This window comes from Sesamum indicum, linkage group LG9 (genome assembly GCF_026168435.1).
Source record: "Sesamum indicum cultivar Baizhima isolate 11 linkage group LG9, ASM2616843v1, whole genome shotgun sequence".
NCBI classification, from domain to species: Eukaryota; Viridiplantae; Streptophyta; class Magnoliopsida; order Lamiales; family Pedaliaceae; genus Sesamum; species Sesamum indicum.
In genome coordinates, this window is record NC_142665.1 from 21,373,983 (window position 1) to 21,394,231 (window position 20,249).

The following is a 20,249-nucleotide window of genomic DNA, read 5'->3' on the forward strand; positions in this document are numbered from 1 at the left end:
AATAGATATCACCCATGAAATATGATGTGTTTGGTTATTATGTGCAATATTGTCGTCCAATTTGAGATTCATTAAGAATAGCATACTAGCCTATCCCACGACAGGTTCCAGGATCTACTCGACTTGACTCCGACTCGGATCAGTTTATAGTTCAAAGTATGTAGTTGTAGAAGTTCTTAAATTTTGATAGGGAAAAGATGGAAATTCGCTAAAATGCGTGGGGGATCTTTGCTAATAATTGAAGTTGAGGGGAGGTCAATGCAATTCTCCCTTTTCTCTGTGTAACTGAGAACTGTCTTTTGTTTGAGATTGACGCTTTTGTGAGTATTTCTCACTTGGCACCTCCCACGACTTTAGTTTTCAACGCCATAATCGTGTCACCCTCCGCCACTGCTAAAATATTTATTGTGGAGACTACCAGCAATCTCATTCTTGCTTAAGTAATTCAACCGGCAGTCAGAACAGAGAGAGAGAAGAGAAGCGATATGGCAACGGCGATTGTGAGATCTGGCCTTCGCTCCGCCCTCCGCGGTGGCGCGTCTGCCCCACGAGCTTCCCCAGCTTCCAGGCGCTCCTTTGCCTCTTCCTCCCATCATGATGAAGCTGGTATGTGATTATGTATGTCCGTAAGACTGAAAGATTCATCTTTTATTGGAATTAAGTCGCGCCATAGAAATTATACAAAATCTGAACTTTATTTTGTGTGTGCGTGTTTATTTCCATTTTCAGTTGTGCATATCTCCATTCTAGGGTTTTAAGTGCATTTAGTTTTTCTGTAGCTTGTATACGCTTAGAGGTGTTGCTGCTTGGCTGTTTGATTTAACATTGAGGTTTTGATTGAAAATCCTTGATAGATCTGTTTTTTTTCCTTCCCTTATTCCTTTTGTTTGAGTGTAGCTGAGGCTGCCAAGTGGGAGAAGATAACATATCTTGGAATAGCAACATGCTCTATTCTTGCCATCTATAACCTCTCCAAGGGTCACCCGCACCATGAAGAACCTCCTGTAAGATCTTTTTTATATTTTTTTGGATGCGTCCCTGGAAATTTTTGTTTTTCACTTTGATTGAAGTCTGTGTATAGGTGTTACTTTCAAGAATCAAAATGGCAAAATTCTGAATCTTGTGGACAGTAGTACTTGTCTCTGATATAATTTGCCTTGCAGGCATACCCATACTTGCATATCCGCAATAAGGAGTTTCCATGGGGTAAGTTTGTTGGGATGTTACTTACTTTTTTGTATACTTTAGTCTTACCCGGCTTCATCAGCCCTTGTCTTAACGTATTTCATGCAATGTGCTTCGATTAGCAGGCCATATACATGCTATCTGTAGTCTTTGAATAATCAAAAGTATGATGAAGCTTAACATTTCAGTCTTTCTGGTGACAATTAGAGCTTTTGGAAAATTCAATCTTTTAACAAATAGAGAAGAAAATATGTGGTGCTTGGTATTTGATCAGAATAAAATGTGTTGATGGCTTTTGATATATAGGAGAACTCATGAGACGCCTGAATCTGTCTGCAGGAGCTCCAGTCCTTGTATTACTAAAGGCTCTTAACTAACTTTTGCATGTAAATATTTAATTTGAATCATATTCAACTGTGATAAACATGTTGACGCTGTTAATATAACGCACTTGTATACTTTCCAAAACATCGGACTTGCTTTGGCTGCAAATCCTGTTAATTGCCAAAAGTATTTCTTGAATTGAATGTTTAGTATATATTCATACAAGACATGGATTTCCTGTGTGGTTGTTGTATTACTAATAGGATTGTCTCATAATCCCTGTTCTGCAGCTTAAAAGTTTGTTTAAATGCAGCATCAAGGAGATTTTATGCAATCTCATCTATGAAATTTTTTAGGCTTTAATTTTTGGGTAAAAACTAGCTCACAGTGAGATGGTTTGAAGAAGTGATGAAAAGTTGGTTAAGATCTTGCTATCATATTATGTAAAAACCTTGTCTTCAACTCCTTAGAAATGTTTCTGCTTGCCAAACCTAGTACTGTCATGGTCTAAGGAGACTCAACTTGTAAGCAACATTATTCTCATAGCGGTGACCTCATTATAACCTCATATCGACTAGGCAAAGTTTATGAATTCAATGTTTGCTTGACTGCTTCCGGCTTGTATTACATAGAGATAGTGGCTTCTTGTGAAATACAAGGAGGAATGAAATGAAACTAAACTAATTCGAGTGGAAGGAATCTATGGATGCTGGATGCTGAAAAGTTGTAAGTTTCAGTTCTAGTAACTGTATTTAAGCATATCTTAAGATAATGGAGTATAGAAAAGATACTAGAGGATTTCCAGATTAAGGATGCAAGTGTTTCAATTTTACGCTCTAGGATGCATTCTAGGGTTTATATGGTGTTTTTAATCAATAACTTGTAGTGATTGTGGATATCATATATAATTGGTGCGGTTGGATATTACAATGGAACTTATCAGAATCATTCTAACTATTTGAATACTATCTGGGTTAATTTATTATCTTTTAAGTACTTGGTTCATAATATTACAAGTCTAGTTATGCTCATTGGTATCATCTACTTACAATAAGTATTGACTCTAAGATTGCCCTTCAATCTATCTACTAAGTGTCGTTGAGGTAGAATTTCTTTGATCTACTTTATAATTACTGAAGTAGGATCTCCTAGTGTCTCTTTAATCTACGTGCTAGTTTTTGAAGTAGAATCTCTTATAGTACTGGCTAGGCGGTTTGGCATCTCTATCCAAAATACACATTAGGCCCCACAATCTTTATTGAATTTATTACTAATGGACTTGTTTACTTACATCCTGATCATCATAATCTGATAAATTGAAAGTTGTGCCTGAGTGAGCTGATTTTAGTCAGTGAGAGTTCTCAAGCGAGGACTTGATGACTTGTACTCTCTGTCTTGCATGAATTTTATTATTTTTGCTTTGTAGCTCTTTAGTTCCTTTAATTGCATTTCTTTCCTATTTAGTGCAAAAACAAGTGGTAAAGAAACGCTAACGGTATAGCCAGTGCATAAACCTGACTCATAAGCAAGGACCTGAGATGATTATTCTTCCTTAGTATGTAACTAGGCAACCAGACTGAATAATGTGTAGTTTCATATGAACACTTCTCCTGCAGAGTTTATGAGGAAACTTGTATAAATATGTTTTCCAACTCATAGATTGATGGTGTAGGTTGCATAAAATCCTTGAACAAGCACTGCCTTGGCAACAATAACATATATCTGTTTAAAATCTGTCTATCTCGTATGACATTTTTACTTTTAATTGCTTAGCAGTTTAGTGATATTAACTTAAGATTTCGTTACAGGTCCAGATGGTCTTTTTGAGAGCAAGCATCATTGAATCTTCTAGGTTGTCCAATGCAAAAGCTCAAGATATAACTGGTCTTTTAGTTTGCTTCTGCAATATTTGAACTTGTGATTATCAGATGTGCTGTAGTTCCTTACAGCATATCGCAATGTCAGTCTTTGGAATCAGACCTGGGAATGCAGTGTGGATGTTTTTCACCTTCTGTTAATCTGTACTTTTTGTCGTTCCATCTGCAAAATAAAACTCTGAGGAATATATTGGGCGCTTTCGGGTTGCACCCTTGTTGAGACTACAATATCGCAGCATTTTACTTGAATTTCTGACTACAGCTGTTTCTGATTTGATAATTATATTCTAGCTTTTTGAAATTTAGTTTTCAACAACTATCTTTATCTATTCACGGAATAATTATTTTCACCTTAAAGATATGTGAAAAGGATGATGGGCATAAAATAGTAGTACAGGCCCACAGGATGGTTGCATGAAATCTGTGGGTTTCGGTACATTGCCGATACCCCACACGGTTCTTGATTCACAGCAGAAATGAGGAGTGGAAAACTCTCTCTTTGTCCAATCTTTAATAACAAATTCTTTTGAATTTGGTTAGATCATTCTAAATTTTAAAAAATTTAAATTATTCAATTTTAATTTTGAATTATATTTTATTGAATGTTGTTGGATTTCAAAATCTTTTCAAATTGAGTCATTTGAAATGCTATTTTCAATTGTTTTTTTCAAATTCAAATTCATCAATTCAAATGCATTCTAATAGAATTTTACTCTGAATTCCTTGGTTTCGTAAGCTGTCTGATCAATATTTCTCCACTCTTAGTTTGCATTCCTAGGCGTCCAGTGTTGCTCTACCAGAAAGCAAAAAATCATGTTTTATGGTTTAAAGCAAGAGCTGAAGAAATATAATTGCTGCGTAAATTTTATTAGAACTGTAAAATAAGCACTTATTGGTAGTGTAAAATCCAAAAGACAGTTTGCTTACACAGAAGACAAGAAAATATAAGCCTGACAAATTGTAAGACATGACGCTATAATGAGAGTTAAACCATAAACTGAAAAGAAAAGTACTACTGAGGTTACCAATTGTTGTACTTCGAAAACTAGAGAGAAGAATTAATCAACACTCAAATAAAGTTCCACATTTGAGACTATGGCTGCCATATTCTATGCTGCTTGATGAGGCTCAGCAGAAAGAGATGATAAAGTTCAGTACTATCACATTTGCCTTTGCAAGTGAAAATAGGGGGTAGCGGAAAGAATGTAAAGTAAAAACCTTTTTAACTACAAATCATTTATGACAAGCTTCACTTGGCAGTTGCTTCATGGCTGTTAGCTCCATCTCCTGTATCCGGAAGGGTATCCAGGTCTGTACGAGCGTCTTTCACTTCTTGAGGAAGTGAAGTGGACGAATCAATACGATCTTGCTGCGAAGTCTCAGAAGAATTTTCCGATCTATTTTCGCCAGCATCAGTACCATTAACGTCATTGAAGGAAGCCATTTTCCCATCTGTTCCAGAATCATCATCAGTCTTCTGGTTCTCAGCCGAGTTGCTCTCGTTTTCAGCTGAAGTTTCAGAATTGTTCTCCACACCTCTGGATTCAACTTTTTGCTCATCTACTGCACCAGATTGTATGTTACTAGCAGACTCGTTCGAGCCCCCATTCTCCACATCGACATTCCCACTTGTTGAATTTGAATCTGATTTCTCAGCAGTAGTATCAGGTTTTTCTTTCTGCTCGTTTAGAACGTCGCCTGATGTGTTGTTTTTACTTTGAGTGGAATCATTGGAAGGGTTGTCATTAGCATCATGCTTGTGTTCATCAGCTCCAGTTGTTCCTGCTGAAGAATCATGATCATGCCCAGACTCTGTACCTTCAGCAGATACTGCATTTGAAGAACTATTTGGCTCGTTCACATTGCTCGACTCCGAATTACTTCCGCTATTTTCCTCAGACTCATTCTGTTTCTCATTACTTGTCTTTTCCTCCCCATTCAAATTAGCCAGACTAACTTTCTCTGTTTCTGTTATGTTTTGAGAATTCTGAACTGTGTCACTGTCACCAGAGGTGCTTTCTCCTACACCATTTTCTTCCTTCACACCCTCAGTTTTATCAGTTCTGCCTTGGGTCTCACCCTCTGATGAGCTTGAAATTTCCATTGAACCATCTTTGTGCTTCTCGACTTTGCTGTTTTCCTCTTGCTCTTTGCTACCTTCGCCATCCTTCACATTGCTCAGCTCCCCACCATCATTCTTCTCTTGCTTGACTTCGGTTTCTACACCTCCCTGATCTTCTGTCGGCTTCTGCTTTTCACTTTCGTTCTCCTTCTCTTCCTTAACTTCATTTTGGTTTTCTCTCTTTTCATTTTCATGCAATGTTTCTTCACTTTTGTTCTCTTTGTTCTCATTCTCTCCTGTTACCTCTTCACTTTTGTTCTCTCTGTTCTCGTTCTCTCCTGTTACTTCTTCACTTTTGTTCTCTTTGTTCTCGTTCTCTCCTGTTACTTCTTCACTTTTGTTCTCCTTGTTCTCATTCTCTCCTGTTACTTCTTCACTTTTGTTCTCATTCTCTCCACTTGCTTCTTCACTTTTGTTCTCTTTGTCTCCTGTCGTATCTTCACCTTTGCTCTCTTTTCTCTCATTTTCTCCTGTCGTTTCTTCACTTGTGCTCTCTTTGTTCACATTTTCTCCTGTTGTTTCGTCACTTCTGTTCTCTTTGCTCTCATTTTCTCCTGTACTTTCATCACTTTTGTTCTCTTTGCTCTCATTTTCTCCTGTACTTTCATCACTTTTGTTCTCTTTGCTCTCATTTTCTCCGGTACTTTCTTCACTCTTGTTCTCCATGCTCTCATTCTCCCTTCTTGTTTCTTCATTCACGTTCTCATTGCTCCCATTCCCTTCTACTGTTTCTTCACTTTTATTCTCTTTGTTATCCCCTTCGTTACCACCATTTTCTTGATTTCCCTTCACTTCAGCATGCACACCTTCATTTTCACCAATCTCTCCCTTCTCTTCTTTCACATCCTGCTCAACAGACCCATTCCTTTCACTTTCTTTCTCTTTACGCTCTTCACCTCTTTCTCCACCTTCCTCTTCTTCACTTCTTTCACTGGTTTCCACCCGTTTTTCCTTCTCTTCTCCATCGGTCTTATCCTCGCTGGTTTCAGCACCCTCATTACTTTCCTTATTACTATTTTCATCTTCTTTAGTTTCATTCTCCTTGCTCTCTTCCGTCTCCCTTACCCCATCCACAGAATTTTCTCTATGTTCACTTTCTTCCTCTGTTTTTTCTTCTTCTTGCCCCCGATCGTCCGGCCTGTTTTCATCATCAAAATGCGCTCTTTCCTCCTGTTGATCCTCTTTCTCCTTTTCATCTTCAGCATCCTCTTTTTCCATCCGGGGCTGGAGATCCTTTCTTCCCAACTTGATATTATCACTCCCACCCTCGATCTTTCCTGAAACTCTCGTGTTTTCTACGGATGCCTTCTTGTCACGGGAGTGCTGCACCTGGTAAAGCAGCCAGATGCAAATTCCTAGTAGCAAACATATCTGCAGCACATGCTTCACTTTGATTCCTTTATTTCTCTGGTAGCGATGAGGCGATTGCCGGAACATGATGAGTCCACTTAAACCTCGACTAGAAAAGCTCCAATTTGCAAATGTTCTGTCCAAGAATAGCTGGAAGGTTAAAGAAACCTTTGGCAAGAGACAATATGACAACTTTAAGAATAATATAGGTAAAGATTCATCAGAAAGATCAACTAAATCATAAACCCTAGATGGTTGTTACCTCTAGTATAAGACTAGACAATCTTCATTGAATAGAGATAATCAAGCGGAAGTCTAGAACATAAAACAGAGAAAACTTAAAACATAGGCGTTCAATCTTGTTTCAAAGGGCAAGCTCTTAAAGAAAATTAGGTAGAGCAAAAAGCGAATTGTCTAAGGGTGGCAAGACCAAAGGACTTGTTTAAGCCGTCCAGGTCCGGCTGCCTAATAAAAGACAAGAACAGAGTACAAAACAACAGGTGATGTTGACAAACCATAATCTTGAAACTGCCTTGTTCACTAATTGTGTCATCAAATCTAAGTAGTCCGCCCAAGTAATTATAAATTTACAGCAGAAATAGTTATAACCAAACAACAAACTACAAACATTAAAGAGCTTCTTAGACTGCCAAAACTCAAGACAATGAGTTCAATCTTTAAGGAACTGAATCTGAAATTACCTGAAATGCTTCTTTGCTACCAACATATACTTTTCTAACTTAAAGAATTCAATCGAGAAACCCCACAAAATTCAATCAAAATAAAGGGAAAATGGTAATTAAATCACGTAACTTATTACCATTCTTGGCCAATCCAGAACAAGGAAATAAATGTTAATGATTAGTAAGACAAGGCAATAATTAAAGACTATAAACAGATAAAAATTCCAAATCCAGTAACTGATCCAATACAGATCCACGCATCTTTTCCCATCACATTGCACGATTAATAGCCAAAGATCAAATCTTAGAGAAAGAGATAAAAAAGAGCCAGAAGAGAGAAGCCAAACCTGATGCCAGTACGCCACAATGGAGAGCTCTACAGATCCCTCTTTAATGATGCAGAAAGTATGCTTTTTACACTGATAACTAAGGCTTTATTGATTAAGCTCCAAGAAAAGGTTTGAAATGTGAATATAATATAGGTTCTTGAGGGTTGCTTAAATACAGTGAAAGGCAACAGGGAGAGTGGCAGTGCCCTTCAAATTCAACACTTGTTGAGAGGATACGCAAAGGATTTGTGGTGGGTATGAAGTAAATTTCCAAAGGTTAAATGAAACTATCAAAGGGATTGAGCAATGCTAAAAGATGGTTTGGTTGCTGAATTCTGAAATAGATCTGAAATCTGCTTCACTCTACGCCTTGTCTGTGTAAATAATGTGTGTGTGTATATATACATATATGTATGTGTGTGTGTATGGAGACTGGAGAGAGAAAGATGTGTTGGGCTATCGACCTTTTCGGTTTTCAGGGACTTCGAGGTTGTCTTCACGCACTTTCGTGCGCGTTCAAATCTGTCAGCGAACCGACACCTCCAACCTTTTTTAGAAGGAAAAAAAATGAAAACAAAAAAGAATTGCCAACTCTTTGAGTAAAGTCCGTATAATTAGGAATTTAAAATACACAATTTGAATTTATCAGTTTAAATATAGTCTTAGATTAAACCCAAATTCTACATAAACATTATATTTCTCAAGTTGATAATTTTTTAGATTAAAAAATAATACTTTGATTTCCCTATCTCCGTCCTGGTTTTAATGCTGAGAATTATTAAATAAAAATTATAGAACAAATAAAATTGAGATTGGGAACATATTAATCTAAATATTAAACCCAAGGAAATAGGAGGCTCAAATAAACTCGAAAGAGCCATGAAAGCCTAATATGAGTAAGTGTCCAGACACAAGAATGCTCCTAAATTCAAATGCTAATCTCTAATCCACATCATTATATGTCCCAATCACCAAAATTAGGATCCATAGCCACAGGAAAGAGACAAGTTGAAAATGTTCTTATTTAAAAACATAACCTACTACCAGAAAATCAAGGAGCTCTTCTTACAGAAACATATCCTTTAATTACATATCCGAATCTGAAGGGATTATTTCTTATCCCTAATTTGGAGGATATCTATAAATAGCAGGTTCCCTCAATCAGTAATTTTTAATTTTATATACGCAAGTAATCAATTGTACTTGTATACTTCATTCTATTACATTTTTATTTATCCAATCACTTAATTGAACATTGAAATTGTAACATTTGTTTTGCAAGTTTTCTTTCTTAGAACTGGGACTATTAGACTTGATTATTTTGCTCATATAAAAATCATGATTTTTCAAATAATGCTTATTTTATTGGAAAAGAAATCAGATTGGCACACATGTTGTTGAAATATTAGTGGACAGCGATGCAAAGATAACGTGCGGCCCCGCAGGCAAAGATCTCCAGATCTCCCAAGTCTAAATATATTATGGCATGTGGGCTGGGCCTCCGAATGCTATTGGGCCTTGGATATGATTAATTAATATCAGCCCATATCGGCTTAGGCAAAATGAGATATGGTTGGTTGGCCCAAATACAAAGTCAAAATCATTCACTCCTTAGAGAATCATGAACGTTATGACGTGTCATGTTTGTAGAGCGAGTAGATGGATGCTCCCACGGTTGGTGACCGTGACTTGAGTCGGTCACTCAATTTATACCCTACTTTCTCCGGATAATAAAAAATCAAATTCAAAGCTTTCAGCTTCTTGCAATCCGATTTGTATATCGTTGAGGACTGTATCTGTGGTACAACCCTCACAGCAGCAGCGTAGTATCAATTTAGGCAAAACCAAGTCAAGAAAAATTCAACAACTGTGGAGATGGCCTCCAAGTTTCTCGCGAACGCCATCCGCCGTAGTATCGGCAAGTCCACTGGGGCTTCCTTCCGCCTTTGCCGTTTTTCAACCGCCGCAGCCGTGGCCGCGGTCGAGCCTCTGGAAGAGGATTCCAGTGGAATATCAATGAAAGGAGTCAAAATTTCCGGCAGACCCCTCTATCTGGATATGCAGGCAACTTCGCCTGTGGACCCGAGGGTGCTTGACGCCATGCTTCCTTATTATGTCTCCCGCTACGGGAACCCTCATTCGCGGACCCATCTTTACGGCTGGGAATCGGAACAGGCAGTTGAATCAGCTCGAGCCCAAGTCTCAGCCCTAATTAACGCTTCGCCAAAGGAAATTATCTTCACCTCCGGCGCAACTGAGTCGAATAACATATCGATTAAGGGCGTTATGCACTTCTACAAGGACAAGAAGCGCCACGTGATCACCACCCAGACCGAGCACAAGTGTGTCCTGGATTCCTGCCGGCATTTGCAGCAGGAGGGCTTTGAAATTACTTATCTTCCCGTGAACCCTGATGGGCTTGTAGACTTGAACAAGCTGCGTGCTTCAATCCGGCCTGATACTGGGCTAGTTTCTGTGATGATGGTGAATAATGAAATTGGTGTGATACAGCCGATGGAGGAAATTGGGGTAATATGCAAGGAACATAATGTTCCTTTGCACACTGATGCTGCGCAGGCCTTGGGCAAGATCCCAATTGATGTGAACAAAATGAATATAAGTTTGATGTCTTTGAGTGGACATAAGATTTACGGGCCAAAGGGGATTGGGGCTTTGTATATGAGGAGGCGGCCGAGGATCCGGGTGGAGCCCCAAATGAATGGGGGTGGACAAGAGAGGGGGATAAGGAGTGGGACAGTCCCAACACCCTTGGTTGTCGGCTTTGGTGCTGCATGCGAGCTGGCTATGAAGGAAATGGAGTATGATGAAACGAGGATAAGGGCGTTGCAGCAGCGGTTATTGAATGGAATTAGATCAAAACTAGAAGGGGTTGTAGTGAATGGAAGTGAGGAGAGCCGTTATGTTGGGAATTTGAACTTATCCTTTGCCTTTGTGGAAGGGGAAAGCTTGTTAATGGGGCTGAAGGAGGTGGCTGTATCAAGTGGCAGTGCTTGCACAAGTGCAAGTTTGGAGCCATCATATGTGTTGAGGGCGCTGGGAGTTGATGAGGACATGGCCCATACCTCGATAAGATATGGGATAGGGAGGTTCACGACCGAAGAGGAAATTGATAAAGCGGTCGAGCTCACTGTAAAGCAGGTGGAGAAATTGAGAGAAATGAGCCCACTATATGAGATGTATAAGGATGGGATTGACATTAAGAGTATCCAATGGGCACAGCACTGAGTGAATGGAATAATGGGATATTGTGATCGTGATGATAAATTAAGAGAGCCTTATGGAGTTGCAGGTCACTCATACAGAGTGCTTACTTCTGCTGGCAAAGCATTTGAATGCTCAATGGGCTTTACCAGGTCTCATCTGAGATTGCTCTACATGTTTCAGGACCTCAATACGTAGTTGCATTACAATTAAGTTTGTTCCTAGATGAAATCTTTTGGATGTTTATGCCATGATATTAAACAAATAAAATATCATGTTATAAGCAGGACGTACTTATACTTTTGGTAGAGTAAGAATTGGAATGGGATTTATGCTTCTTGATGCCTTGCTCTTTATGCTTTTTTGCATAATTCAATATAAACAAATTGGTTGCATATAATATGTGGTTGTAGCTCTGTTGAGGTGTGTTCAGTTGTCACTCGCTCTTAGATGTATTCATGACTGTAATGTTCCAATGATGCAGATTTTTGTTCTATGCTCAAGATGGTGCGGTTCATTTGAATGCTAATGTTTTAGAGTGAGTGTGTGTGCCACATTTTTGAATACTTGCATAATTTTGTTGTATTCCCAAGAATCGACATTCACCCTTGTTTACAGGTGCCTTGGTTGTGTGCTCTTGGAGTAACTGTTTGTCTCTTTTCATTCTTTTAGCAAATTGTTACTATAAGTAAAAGACTTTTATAACATTAACTTGCTTGGTGTTCATCCTCTTGATTCTCACCTCCTCCTAACACACTCATTTTCCTTACCAGTATCTTGTAGGACAATTTTCCAATTGATATCAGCTTTTTGCACCAGAGATTGTTTTTGTGTGTTAATTGAAGATTATGTCATAAATGGGATTTGAAGTATGCTCTGCTTGGTGGCCATATTATTTGGTCTTTCGTGGTGGTTCCTGAGTTTGAATTGCATGTTCCCAGTTTTGGTCTGGGCAAAAAGGAGGTAGGCATCATCTTGTTTAGTCCTTAGAAAAGTGGAACAGTGTGGTGCCCATATGATTTAGGATCAAGGTATTCTGACTGACTTGTGCATAATATGAAGTAGGAGGGACAATGAGATCTGATCATCACGGTCCTCTAGCAAGAGAGGGTAAATTACTTGGTTATAATTAGGATATGACCCATCTTGATGTTCTTGTAGAATGGGACCTGGTGTAGTTTTATATTTTCTCTTGCCTGCTTCTATTTGATTTTACATTTCTATTCAAGACATAGGATTAAGAGTTTGATTGTGATATAGCGATCATGTAGTACGTTCCGCTAGGAATAAGTTATGGGATCTTAGACTTTTATACTAAAGGCTCTGAAGGCTTTGTTCATAGGATAGGACAAGAATGACTATATCCTCCACGTAATATGGATTCTTTCTTGTTTCACCTAGACAGCTGTCCTCTTCTGAATTAGGCTTGATTAGTGATGCTTGGCCATGACTTGAATTCTTTTGAAAGTCTATGCATTCTCTGTAGCTCCAAAGTTGTGTCTATTAACTGGATTCAAGGTTAAGTTCATTGAGGCAGTAATGTCATTCAGAAGGTGTAATTTTATGATATTCCAGCAAGATTTTATTGCACGTCAAAGAGATAAGAGTTAGAGAATTCAAATCTGTCAGGGAATTGGACTTTTGCTTTATCACAACTTCGATTGAAATATACAAATTTTAATATTGATTTTGAAAATTTTCAAAGTTCACTTAGAAAATGAGGTGACATATAATGGAAGATTGAAGAAATTCCTCGTAGCCGTTGAAGACCTTTGTGATATGTGATTCAACAATCTTGCTTAATGCAGAGAGATTCCAGTCGGCATATGGTATAACCTGAATATCTGTAACCTTATCCTTTTGTAGCTTTCTTTTTGCAGTAAAAAGTGATTGCAAATAGATGAAAGGTGAGTGACAACTTGGTGATGCTGCTTATTATAGTTGTTTAGCTAAGGTTTAGTAGGTTAATCATTAATGGTTTGTTTTTATGTGATGGGTCTCTGGTTGGATTTGAATGTTCGGTCAGCTTGTGGCCTCATTTACTGAGCAAGATAAAGGTCCCAGTTGGACCCAATGGCTTCTTTCTCTGTGAACATGGACTGTAATGGCATGTCCTAGGCCCGCAAATGGTCTTCAAGGTAATGTACAGCTAGGCTGTAAATCTCTGTGTTGTAGTGTTCCCTTTTCTTGGCGAGTTTTATATAGAGTAACCTTTTAAAAAAGTGTGCTGCTAATTTGAAGTGATCTATACGGTTTAATGAAGATGGTCTGTGCCCTCAGTAGATTGAATTACACCAATTGCAACTGAACATTTGCACCAGTGTAGGTTGTCTGGTGTATGTCTCATATTCCTTTCTCAACAATTTCTCAACAAATGATTTGGAGTTGAGAACTGTAGTTGTGTGCATATAGAAATAATGCAACAAACTTACCCTGTATTTATTTCTAGAGCCCTCAGTTTTTGAATTAGAGATGGTGTCTCTCCATCAGTATCTACTGTAATGAAGATATTGAACTAATTATCCCTGGCACAAGCAGAGACTTCTACTTGTCCTTTGTACAGCAAGTCTGTCTGGGATTGACCTTGATAAAGTAGAATACAAAGTGAGAAGTTTCATCCTGAAGTCCGATATTTCAGGGTCTTTCAGAACTTGGGACATCTTTTGAATTGGTTTCCATATACACAGCAGGTGACGATACTGGTTTCAGATCCCTGGTCGTTGGAGCAAACTCCACAACATCACCAAATTAAGGAAGTTGGATTTGAATCCAGGACCTCTCTTACTAAGAGGAGAGGAATTATTCTACAGGTTGCTTGGGATGAGAACATGCTGCCAAAAAACCTGGCTCTATGTGCTTGAATCTTCACTAAAACCCGCGCAAGAACTATCAAGGAATAAGTGCAACTCAAAAGCATCATCTACCTATACAAATGAATTGCTAGACATTAAGTTGAAAAAATTTAAGTGATTGTGGATTCCCTTAAACGGGAAAAATTTTATTCAGGGGAAATTCATAGTACCTCTGAGTTATTTAATTGTTATAGAAATCTGGACCGTCAATTCAAAATTCTTGATTTTGAAAACTTGCAATGGAAAAGGAAAGGTTGGTGCAGTGCAGGATGAGCAGTTTTGGTGGAGGAGGATCACAAGGAGTTATTGCGCTATCATAACTACCATGATGGTCCTGCCTCTACTATTATTTGATTCCCAGAGTACGAATAGCTTATTGGCTTTTCTGAATAGTTGATGGGTACCACTTAAAAGCAGTTGGGTACAATCTTTGTCCTTCCCTGGGAGGGATGCTGATATTTCAAGTGGACGCCCCTAAAAAGCTTCGGGATAAGAACGGGGGGTTTGGGAATCAGAATCCCTTTGCCGTCAGCTTTTAGCTTCTCTCTCTCTCTCTCTCTCGATCAAGAGTGTAAAAACATTCTCTTCACTTTGGATTTTAGGAGAATGGACAGAGAAAGAAGCTTGGGATTTCAGGGCAGCTCAACGCCATTACCTGATTCCACACTATATATTAACACAATATAAACTTCACTAAGGATATAACATAATTCAAATTATGTGTATTCATATAAATATTTATATGTGATCCCAACTAAGGTGAAATTGGTCAATTATGAATTTGCAGTTAGATTGCAGTATTTTGAGGTTGTGGAGAAGGATGGAGGTGGAGATGGCATAAGAATTGTCCCATCATTCTGATACTGATTGGAGATAGGAACAACAACTTTTGATGTATCTGCTACAAGAATTATGCCTTTTTGATGGACAGATGGAGAGTTACCATTTCTTGCCACATTGATTCCTACCTTTTTCTATCATCTCATCAAGTTAGCTTGCTATCTCTCGAGATGCTCAATTAGACCGAATAAATGTAAGCTTAATTTGTGTTAATGTCTCATACCTCACACCTGATTCATTGTGCACGATGGATAGACCCGAATGAAGAACGTTCAGCTGCATGCAAATAGTTAAAGTTGACTCCAACATTCGGTTTATCTCTTTAGAAATTTGGTATTTATGATATTCTTTTCGTTGTGCCGATTAGGTCTAGCTCAATCACCAAAATTATGACCATGACTCTAAGGTGTGGGTTTAAATCTCACTAATGTATGGGTGTCTCCACTTTGGTAGTATGTATTAATTATTTATAGTATTTGATATTAAAAAATAGTATATGATTGCTATTGTTGTCGTTAGTTGTTAGATATCAATATTTGATGTTAATCATTATTATCAATTTATCCAGTGCCTCTCTTCACTTCAAAAAAAAAATATATATATATCCTCTTTGTTGTAAAATTATCATTTTTATATTGTCAACTCTAATTCGAAAGTAATATTATAAAATATATAGATATGTCGAACTGATATTTAATATCTATGTCAAATCAAATACGCGATACAAGGACAAAGAGTGTATGATTGAACATAAGGATGTCCAATGACATGTCTTTATCTTTTTTTTTTTTAATTATTATTATTATTACATTTTTTTCTTAAATGGTTTTTTTTCCAGTCTATCACTAGGAATTACTACATGCATCTGGAACCATAGATTGCTTAAAAAGCTAATTGGAAATCATGTATGAATGCAATTCTTACACTATAAAGAATATTAAACTCGCAACCATTTAATTAAAAGTTCTTTACTTTTTTAGTTTCTGGTTAAACAATACTGTATAACTAAAAATGCATATATGGTTTTCTCAGAAAAGAATACTCACCAAGCTTGCCATGAGACGATGACAGATTGCTTTACTAAGCAAATCAAACAAAGTAAAACTGAGATTGATCGATGGGAGGCCAAGGCGCAGATTTCTTGAAAATCAAGAAATCATTCCGCTACAATCACTCACTAGTCACTGCTGCCCATAACCCTACAATAAATCTACCTAATAAGGGTAACTTGCTGTTGCGTTGCGTGTTAACATTATTGGTCAGAAAGCACAGCTTTCTGAGAAAGAAAGACCCAAACGCAATATGGTTCCCTGTGCTAAAATCAGTACTCTCCCAACACACACAAACACACACAGTGAATGAGGGCCGGAGAAAGAATCTCCATCTGCTTTTCACAGTCCAACCAAATCTTTCATCCTCATTCAATGCGTATCTCCCCTTTAATATGCGTAACAGCATTGTACGCATCAGAATCTCTGCTACAATATCTCAAAACCCCAGAAATCAGAGCTGCGTATGATTGATCGCCAATGCGAGCTGTAAATATTTATGAATCAATAATTATAAGACAGATGGGGAAACTTTGAAGATGCCCACATAAAAGCAGAGTACTTGTTTCCTCAGACTAGAATTAGAGCCAAAAAGTTGAAAATCTGGTGAAAAATAATGTTATTTCACTCCTGGAAATGTCAATTAGTGATGTACAGGATTCAACAGGGTAAGATTTTAAGGATTGAAAATGAAGTTTCCACATTTACATTTCCAGCTCATGGGCTTGTAGTTGGAGTGGTCGTCGCCTCTGGCGTCGGCGGCGGAAGAACCTGAGGCTGAGTTCTCGATTGCGCTCCTTGTTTGCGGGTTTGTCGGCACTTGAATGGCTTCACAGTGGGCGCAAGAACTGCACCTCCGCTCGCACTGCGGCGGCCTCGAACCGATCTGGGCTCTCCACATTGTCTTCTTATCTTCCTCCACTGTCTGCCAGATGAATAGAATTTACTCTCAGTATCATCGTAAACTACACGAAAACACACAGTGCATGATGAAATGGCGAATTCTTTCTTACCTGGAAATTGCCAGCTGTTTGGGCCATTTTTCTGCCTGAAACATGAAAAAGATGACAACTTTAATACACAGGCCATGATTGCGTGTGTGTTGAAGAACATGGGATGGCTAATGATCACTTACCTTCAGCAATCCCGAACAATCTGAACTGGGACGAGGTGGAAATCACAATGACAAGAATAGAAACAGCAAGGCGATGACAGCACACCATAATGCGATGGAGTTTTGCACTTTGCAGCTGAGAAAATTGATCCGATCCAGGCAACAATATATACCGGTAGAAAACTCAATCAAGACAAGCAACGATGAGTAGAAAAGTGTTGAGTGATTGAGATGGCAATGGAGGGATAGATCATTTTCTCCTTTGTACTTTTGCCCAAAACTAAGAAATAAGATGAAATCAGCGTACAGCGAGTGAACAGAGGAGGCTACAAACTACAACATGTGTTGTCACATTTGTCAATCTCTCTCTCTGCCGAATGTTGATTGTATTTTATTTCTAGTGAGGTTGAGAATGTGATAATGATGGAAGGACAGAGGAGTATAGCAGATCGATCAGGATCAGCGAAAGATCAAAGAAGGGAAAAACTTTGAGCCTCGTGGAGCGAGCCAAGAACGAAACGGAGAGGATTAGGATTTTGAGAGGGTGGAAAAATAATGAATGAGGGAGGGGAGAACAGGGGAGGCCAAGACAGGAACATCCCACGGAATTATTGTACCACAAAATGAAAAAAGAGTAAAAAAATACTCACACAAAGACAGGGAATTATTGTACCGATTCATTACAGGGCGTATCACTTCTCTGTTAGGCCAAGCGTGTTTACTTGGGATTTAGCACTTCTTGTTCACTTTCCACACTTCAGCACCACCTACTTCACTGCAGATGACTTCCATTTCCTAGTACAAATTACATATTTTTTCAAGAATTTATTATCCTTTAAAAATGATAATTTGATACTGTTGACTTTTAATAAGTGTATTAAAACGTTACCAAAAATATTTTAATTTTGATCTAAAACTCAAAAGGGATTATTTCTAGTGACTTTCTAGATATCATCACTCTTTTATTTGTACGACACTAATATATTGTATTTGTTATATAATTAATACACTCCTATCAAATTCTAATGTATATTATATATTAAGGGAGAGTACCTCTTCGGTGTTTTTCTTATTTTTCGTATTTTCTTTTACTTACTAACTCCCACATTATTTATAGGTGGTAAAAAATATTTTTTTAAATAGTTATTTATTTTTTGTTAATATTTTTTTCTCTTTCTCTTACTCTAGATATTCTCTAACAAAATTATTAATTTTTTAATAATAATTATTTTCATATTGTTACGTTTTATACAATAAATTTTTTTATTAAATGATACTTAATTATTGTAAATTTTTGTACACATACATCAAATATAGCCAGCCAACTAGTTTGAATAAAAAGTTTGCATGTAATTTTTGCCCTTAGAATTGAGCTTAGTAGTTCCATGGAACAAGAGAGGTGATGTTTGGTTTTGGGCTGTCTGTCCACTGTACAAGATGCATAAAGTAGAATATCTGGTAATTGGGCTTTCTGCCAATGAAGATGGGCCGGGCCGCGCCAACTACCTAGAAACATGCCCACCAAACGACCTTTACTCATAAATCTCATAATTACATTACAAATAAATAGCATAATATTTTTAATCAGAACAATCGTATTGCTATAATTCATTAAACTGTTCAATTAGATATCGATTTTGAGCAATGTAAGAGAATTTGTCCCAACAATTAAGGGCTTGAATTAATAGTAATATATCGTATAATTTGCAGAGCTGCCCACATTAACGCATCAATATTTCTAAATCAACCAACAAATTTAAAGTAAACAACGAAATAACATACTACTATTAAAAGTAAACTAAATACGTATATCTGCAAGACTTAAATTCACAATCTCTTGACTGATGACGTCTTCGCCTAATGGTTAAAGTTAATATTGAGGTTTCATGAACAAGTTCGAGGTCATGGATTCGAGTTTTACCAGATATATAAGTATTTGTCTCACTTTTATGTGAATTATTATAATTTATTTACTCTTTATTATGTTTTGAATTGATGTAATTTATCTACTAATTTTAATTATACTAATGTATTAATTGAATTAATATATTACTAAAAAATATATAAATTTTTAATTATGAGACATCAATATCGCCAATCAAACAAGGAGTGGTTGGATTAAGGATGTGGACCAAAAATGGGGTTTGGTAGGTGGACAAAGGGTGGTTATATGGTCTGAATCCAATCCAAATATAGAGTCAATGTGAGATGCTCCTAATCAAATGGCCTCACCTCATTTAATTCAAATGCCTTGTTGCTCTGTCTTAACTCCATCTCCATCTCCCCTTCCCGTATATTATTTGACGTAGACCCTATACCTGCTGTTACTGCTTTATTCTCTTTCTACTCCATCTTTATCAATTCCATTTTCTCACCACTACCTTTGATTTATCATCAATTCATATAAATTACATCGAATTCAAGCCTCTCCTAATGTCCAGTTATCCTAGGAAAAGATGTCGTCACGAGGACAACGATACACTAACATAATATGTTTAATTTGAAATAATTACAAATACATTCTCGTTAATTATTTAAAAAATTATAATTAATATATTTTTTTATTTTAATATTCATCTAACAATAAATCAATTTTCATAGCCTCCATTAAGTTTCTATCCAATTCAATTTTTATAGTTAATTGCCTAAAATATTTGGATCATATTATGTATATGTTTTCAGAATTTTTTAAATATTTGTATGAATTAATATGCTTTATGGATTATTTATTTTACCAACCCTCAAATTTTTATATTTTTCAAATGTTTTTATCGACAAGCATAAAAATAGTAATTTTATCTCAAGTGTCAGAGAGACTAAAATTATTTATAATTATGACATATCTCACAAGAAAAACCTGTAATTTATCTTATAATAAATAAACAACGATTCTCCAGTTTGATTTTTTTTTTTCCTTTTTTTGAAAGTACTAGCAACCATACAAATTTGTGGTTTTTTAAATACGTCCCAAATATGTTTCCACAATTAAAAACCTCATGATACGTATAACTGTGCGTATATGTGTCTGAGTGTATTTTTAAAAAATAAATTTCAAATCTCCTGATATTACATTATTAATTGATATTGATATGTAGTGATCGGTCTAACAATTATTAATAGATGGACCCTTCATCACCAGCCATGTTGCCGCACCCATCCAAATGCCTGTACAAATACATTTGTTACATCCATTTTATTTGATAATAATGTTTATAAATGCATAATATATAAATGTTTTTGGAAAAATTGGAATGAGTTGATATACTGATAAAAAGGTATATCTGTATCTCACGTGTATTAAG

At 37.0% G+C, this 20,249-nt stretch overlaps 4 protein-coding genes across 5 annotated transcripts; 2 read left to right on the forward strand and 2 right to left on the reverse strand.

Moving 5' to 3' along the window:
• Positions 1-367: 367 nt before the first annotated feature.
• Positions 368-3,614, forward strand: LOC105177858 (cytochrome c oxidase subunit 6a, mitochondrial). Its single transcript, XM_011101129.3, has 4 exons — positions 368-606; positions 898-1,004; positions 1,164-1,206; positions 3,318-3,614. Exons 1-4 carry the CDS (start codon positions 486-488, stop codon positions 3,350-3,352), a joined length of 306 nt encoding a protein of 101 aa, XP_011099431.1. The 5' UTR covers positions 368-485; the 3' UTR covers positions 3,353-3,614.
• A 770-nt stretch (positions 3,615-4,384) lies between these two features.
• On the reverse strand, positions 4,385-8,317 carry LOC105177857 (uncharacterized). 2 transcript variants are annotated; one of them, XM_011101126.3, is made up of 2 exons: positions 7,889-8,317; positions 4,385-6,994 (listed from the first exon to the last, which is right to left on the reverse strand). In XM_011101126.3, exon 2 carries the CDS (start codon positions 6,943-6,945, stop codon positions 4,636-4,638), a length of 2,310 nt encoding a protein of 769 aa, XP_011099428.2. In that variant the 5' UTR covers positions 6,946-6,994; positions 7,889-8,317; the 3' UTR covers positions 4,385-4,635. The 2 variants fall into 2 exon arrangements, with proteins under 2 accessions (XP_011099428.2, XP_011099429.2); XM_011101127.3 differs by lacking the exon at positions 7,889-8,317 and adding an exon at positions 7,121-7,793.
• A 1,274-nt stretch (positions 8,318-9,591) lies between these two features.
• On the forward strand, positions 9,592-11,434 carry NFS1 (nitrogen fixation S (NIFS)-like 1). Its single transcript, XM_011101125.3, has one exon. The coding sequence runs from the start codon at positions 9,746-9,748 to the stop codon at positions 11,114-11,116; it is 1,371 nt and encodes a 456-aa protein (XP_011099427.1). The 5' UTR covers positions 9,592-9,745; the 3' UTR covers positions 11,117-11,434.
• Positions 11,435-15,860: 4,426 nt separating this feature from the next.
• LOC105177855 (EPIDERMAL PATTERNING FACTOR-like protein 2) lies at positions 15,861-17,677 on the reverse strand. Its single transcript, XM_020698999.2, has 4 exons — positions 16,969-17,677; positions 16,847-16,881; positions 16,542-16,758; positions 15,861-16,320 (listed from the first exon to the last, which is right to left on the reverse strand). The coding sequence occupies exons 1-4, from the start codon at positions 17,054-17,056 to the stop codon at positions 16,202-16,204; spliced, it is 459 nt and encodes a 152-aa protein (XP_020554658.1). The 5' UTR covers positions 17,057-17,677; the 3' UTR covers positions 15,861-16,201.
• Between the last annotated feature and the right edge of the window lie 2,572 nt (positions 17,678-20,249).

What these genes read in the sequence shown, in the direction of transcription:
- NFS1 (XM_011101125.3), top strand. Translation starts at nt 9,746, where the DNA reads ATGGCCTCCAAGTTTCTCGCGAACGCCATCCGCCGTAGTATCGGCAAG.
- LOC105177858 (XM_011101129.3), top strand. Translation starts at nt 486, where the DNA reads ATGGCAACGGCGATTGTGAGATCTGGCCTTCGCTCCGCCCTCCGCGGT. An exon ending in CTCCCATCATGATGAAGCTG is followed by an intron (nt 607 to 897) that starts GTATGTGATTAT and finishes GTTTGAGTGTAG; the next exon opens with CTGAGGCTGCCAAGTGGGAG. An exon ending in CGCACCATGAAGAACCTCCT is followed by an intron (nt 1,005 to 1,163) that starts GTAAGATCTTTT and finishes TTTGCCTTGCAG; the next exon opens with GCATACCCATACTTGCATAT.
- LOC105177857 (XM_011101126.3), bottom strand. Translation starts at nt 6,945, where the DNA reads ATGTTCCGGCAATCGCCTCATCGCTACCAGAGAAATAAAGGAATCAAA.
- LOC105177855 (XM_020698999.2), bottom strand. Translation starts at nt 17,056, where the DNA reads ATGGTGTGCTGTCATCGCCTTGCTGTTTCTATTCTTGTCATTGTGATT. An exon ending in AAACAGCTGGCAATTTCCAG is followed by an intron (nt 16,759 to 16,846) that starts GTAAGAAAGAAT and finishes TTCATCTGGCAG; the next exon opens with ACAGTGGAGGAAGATAAGAA. An exon ending in CAAGCCCATGAGCTGGAAAT is followed by an intron (nt 16,321 to 16,541) that starts GTAAATGTGGAA and finishes AAATATTTACAG; the next exon opens with CTCGCATTGGCGATCAATCA.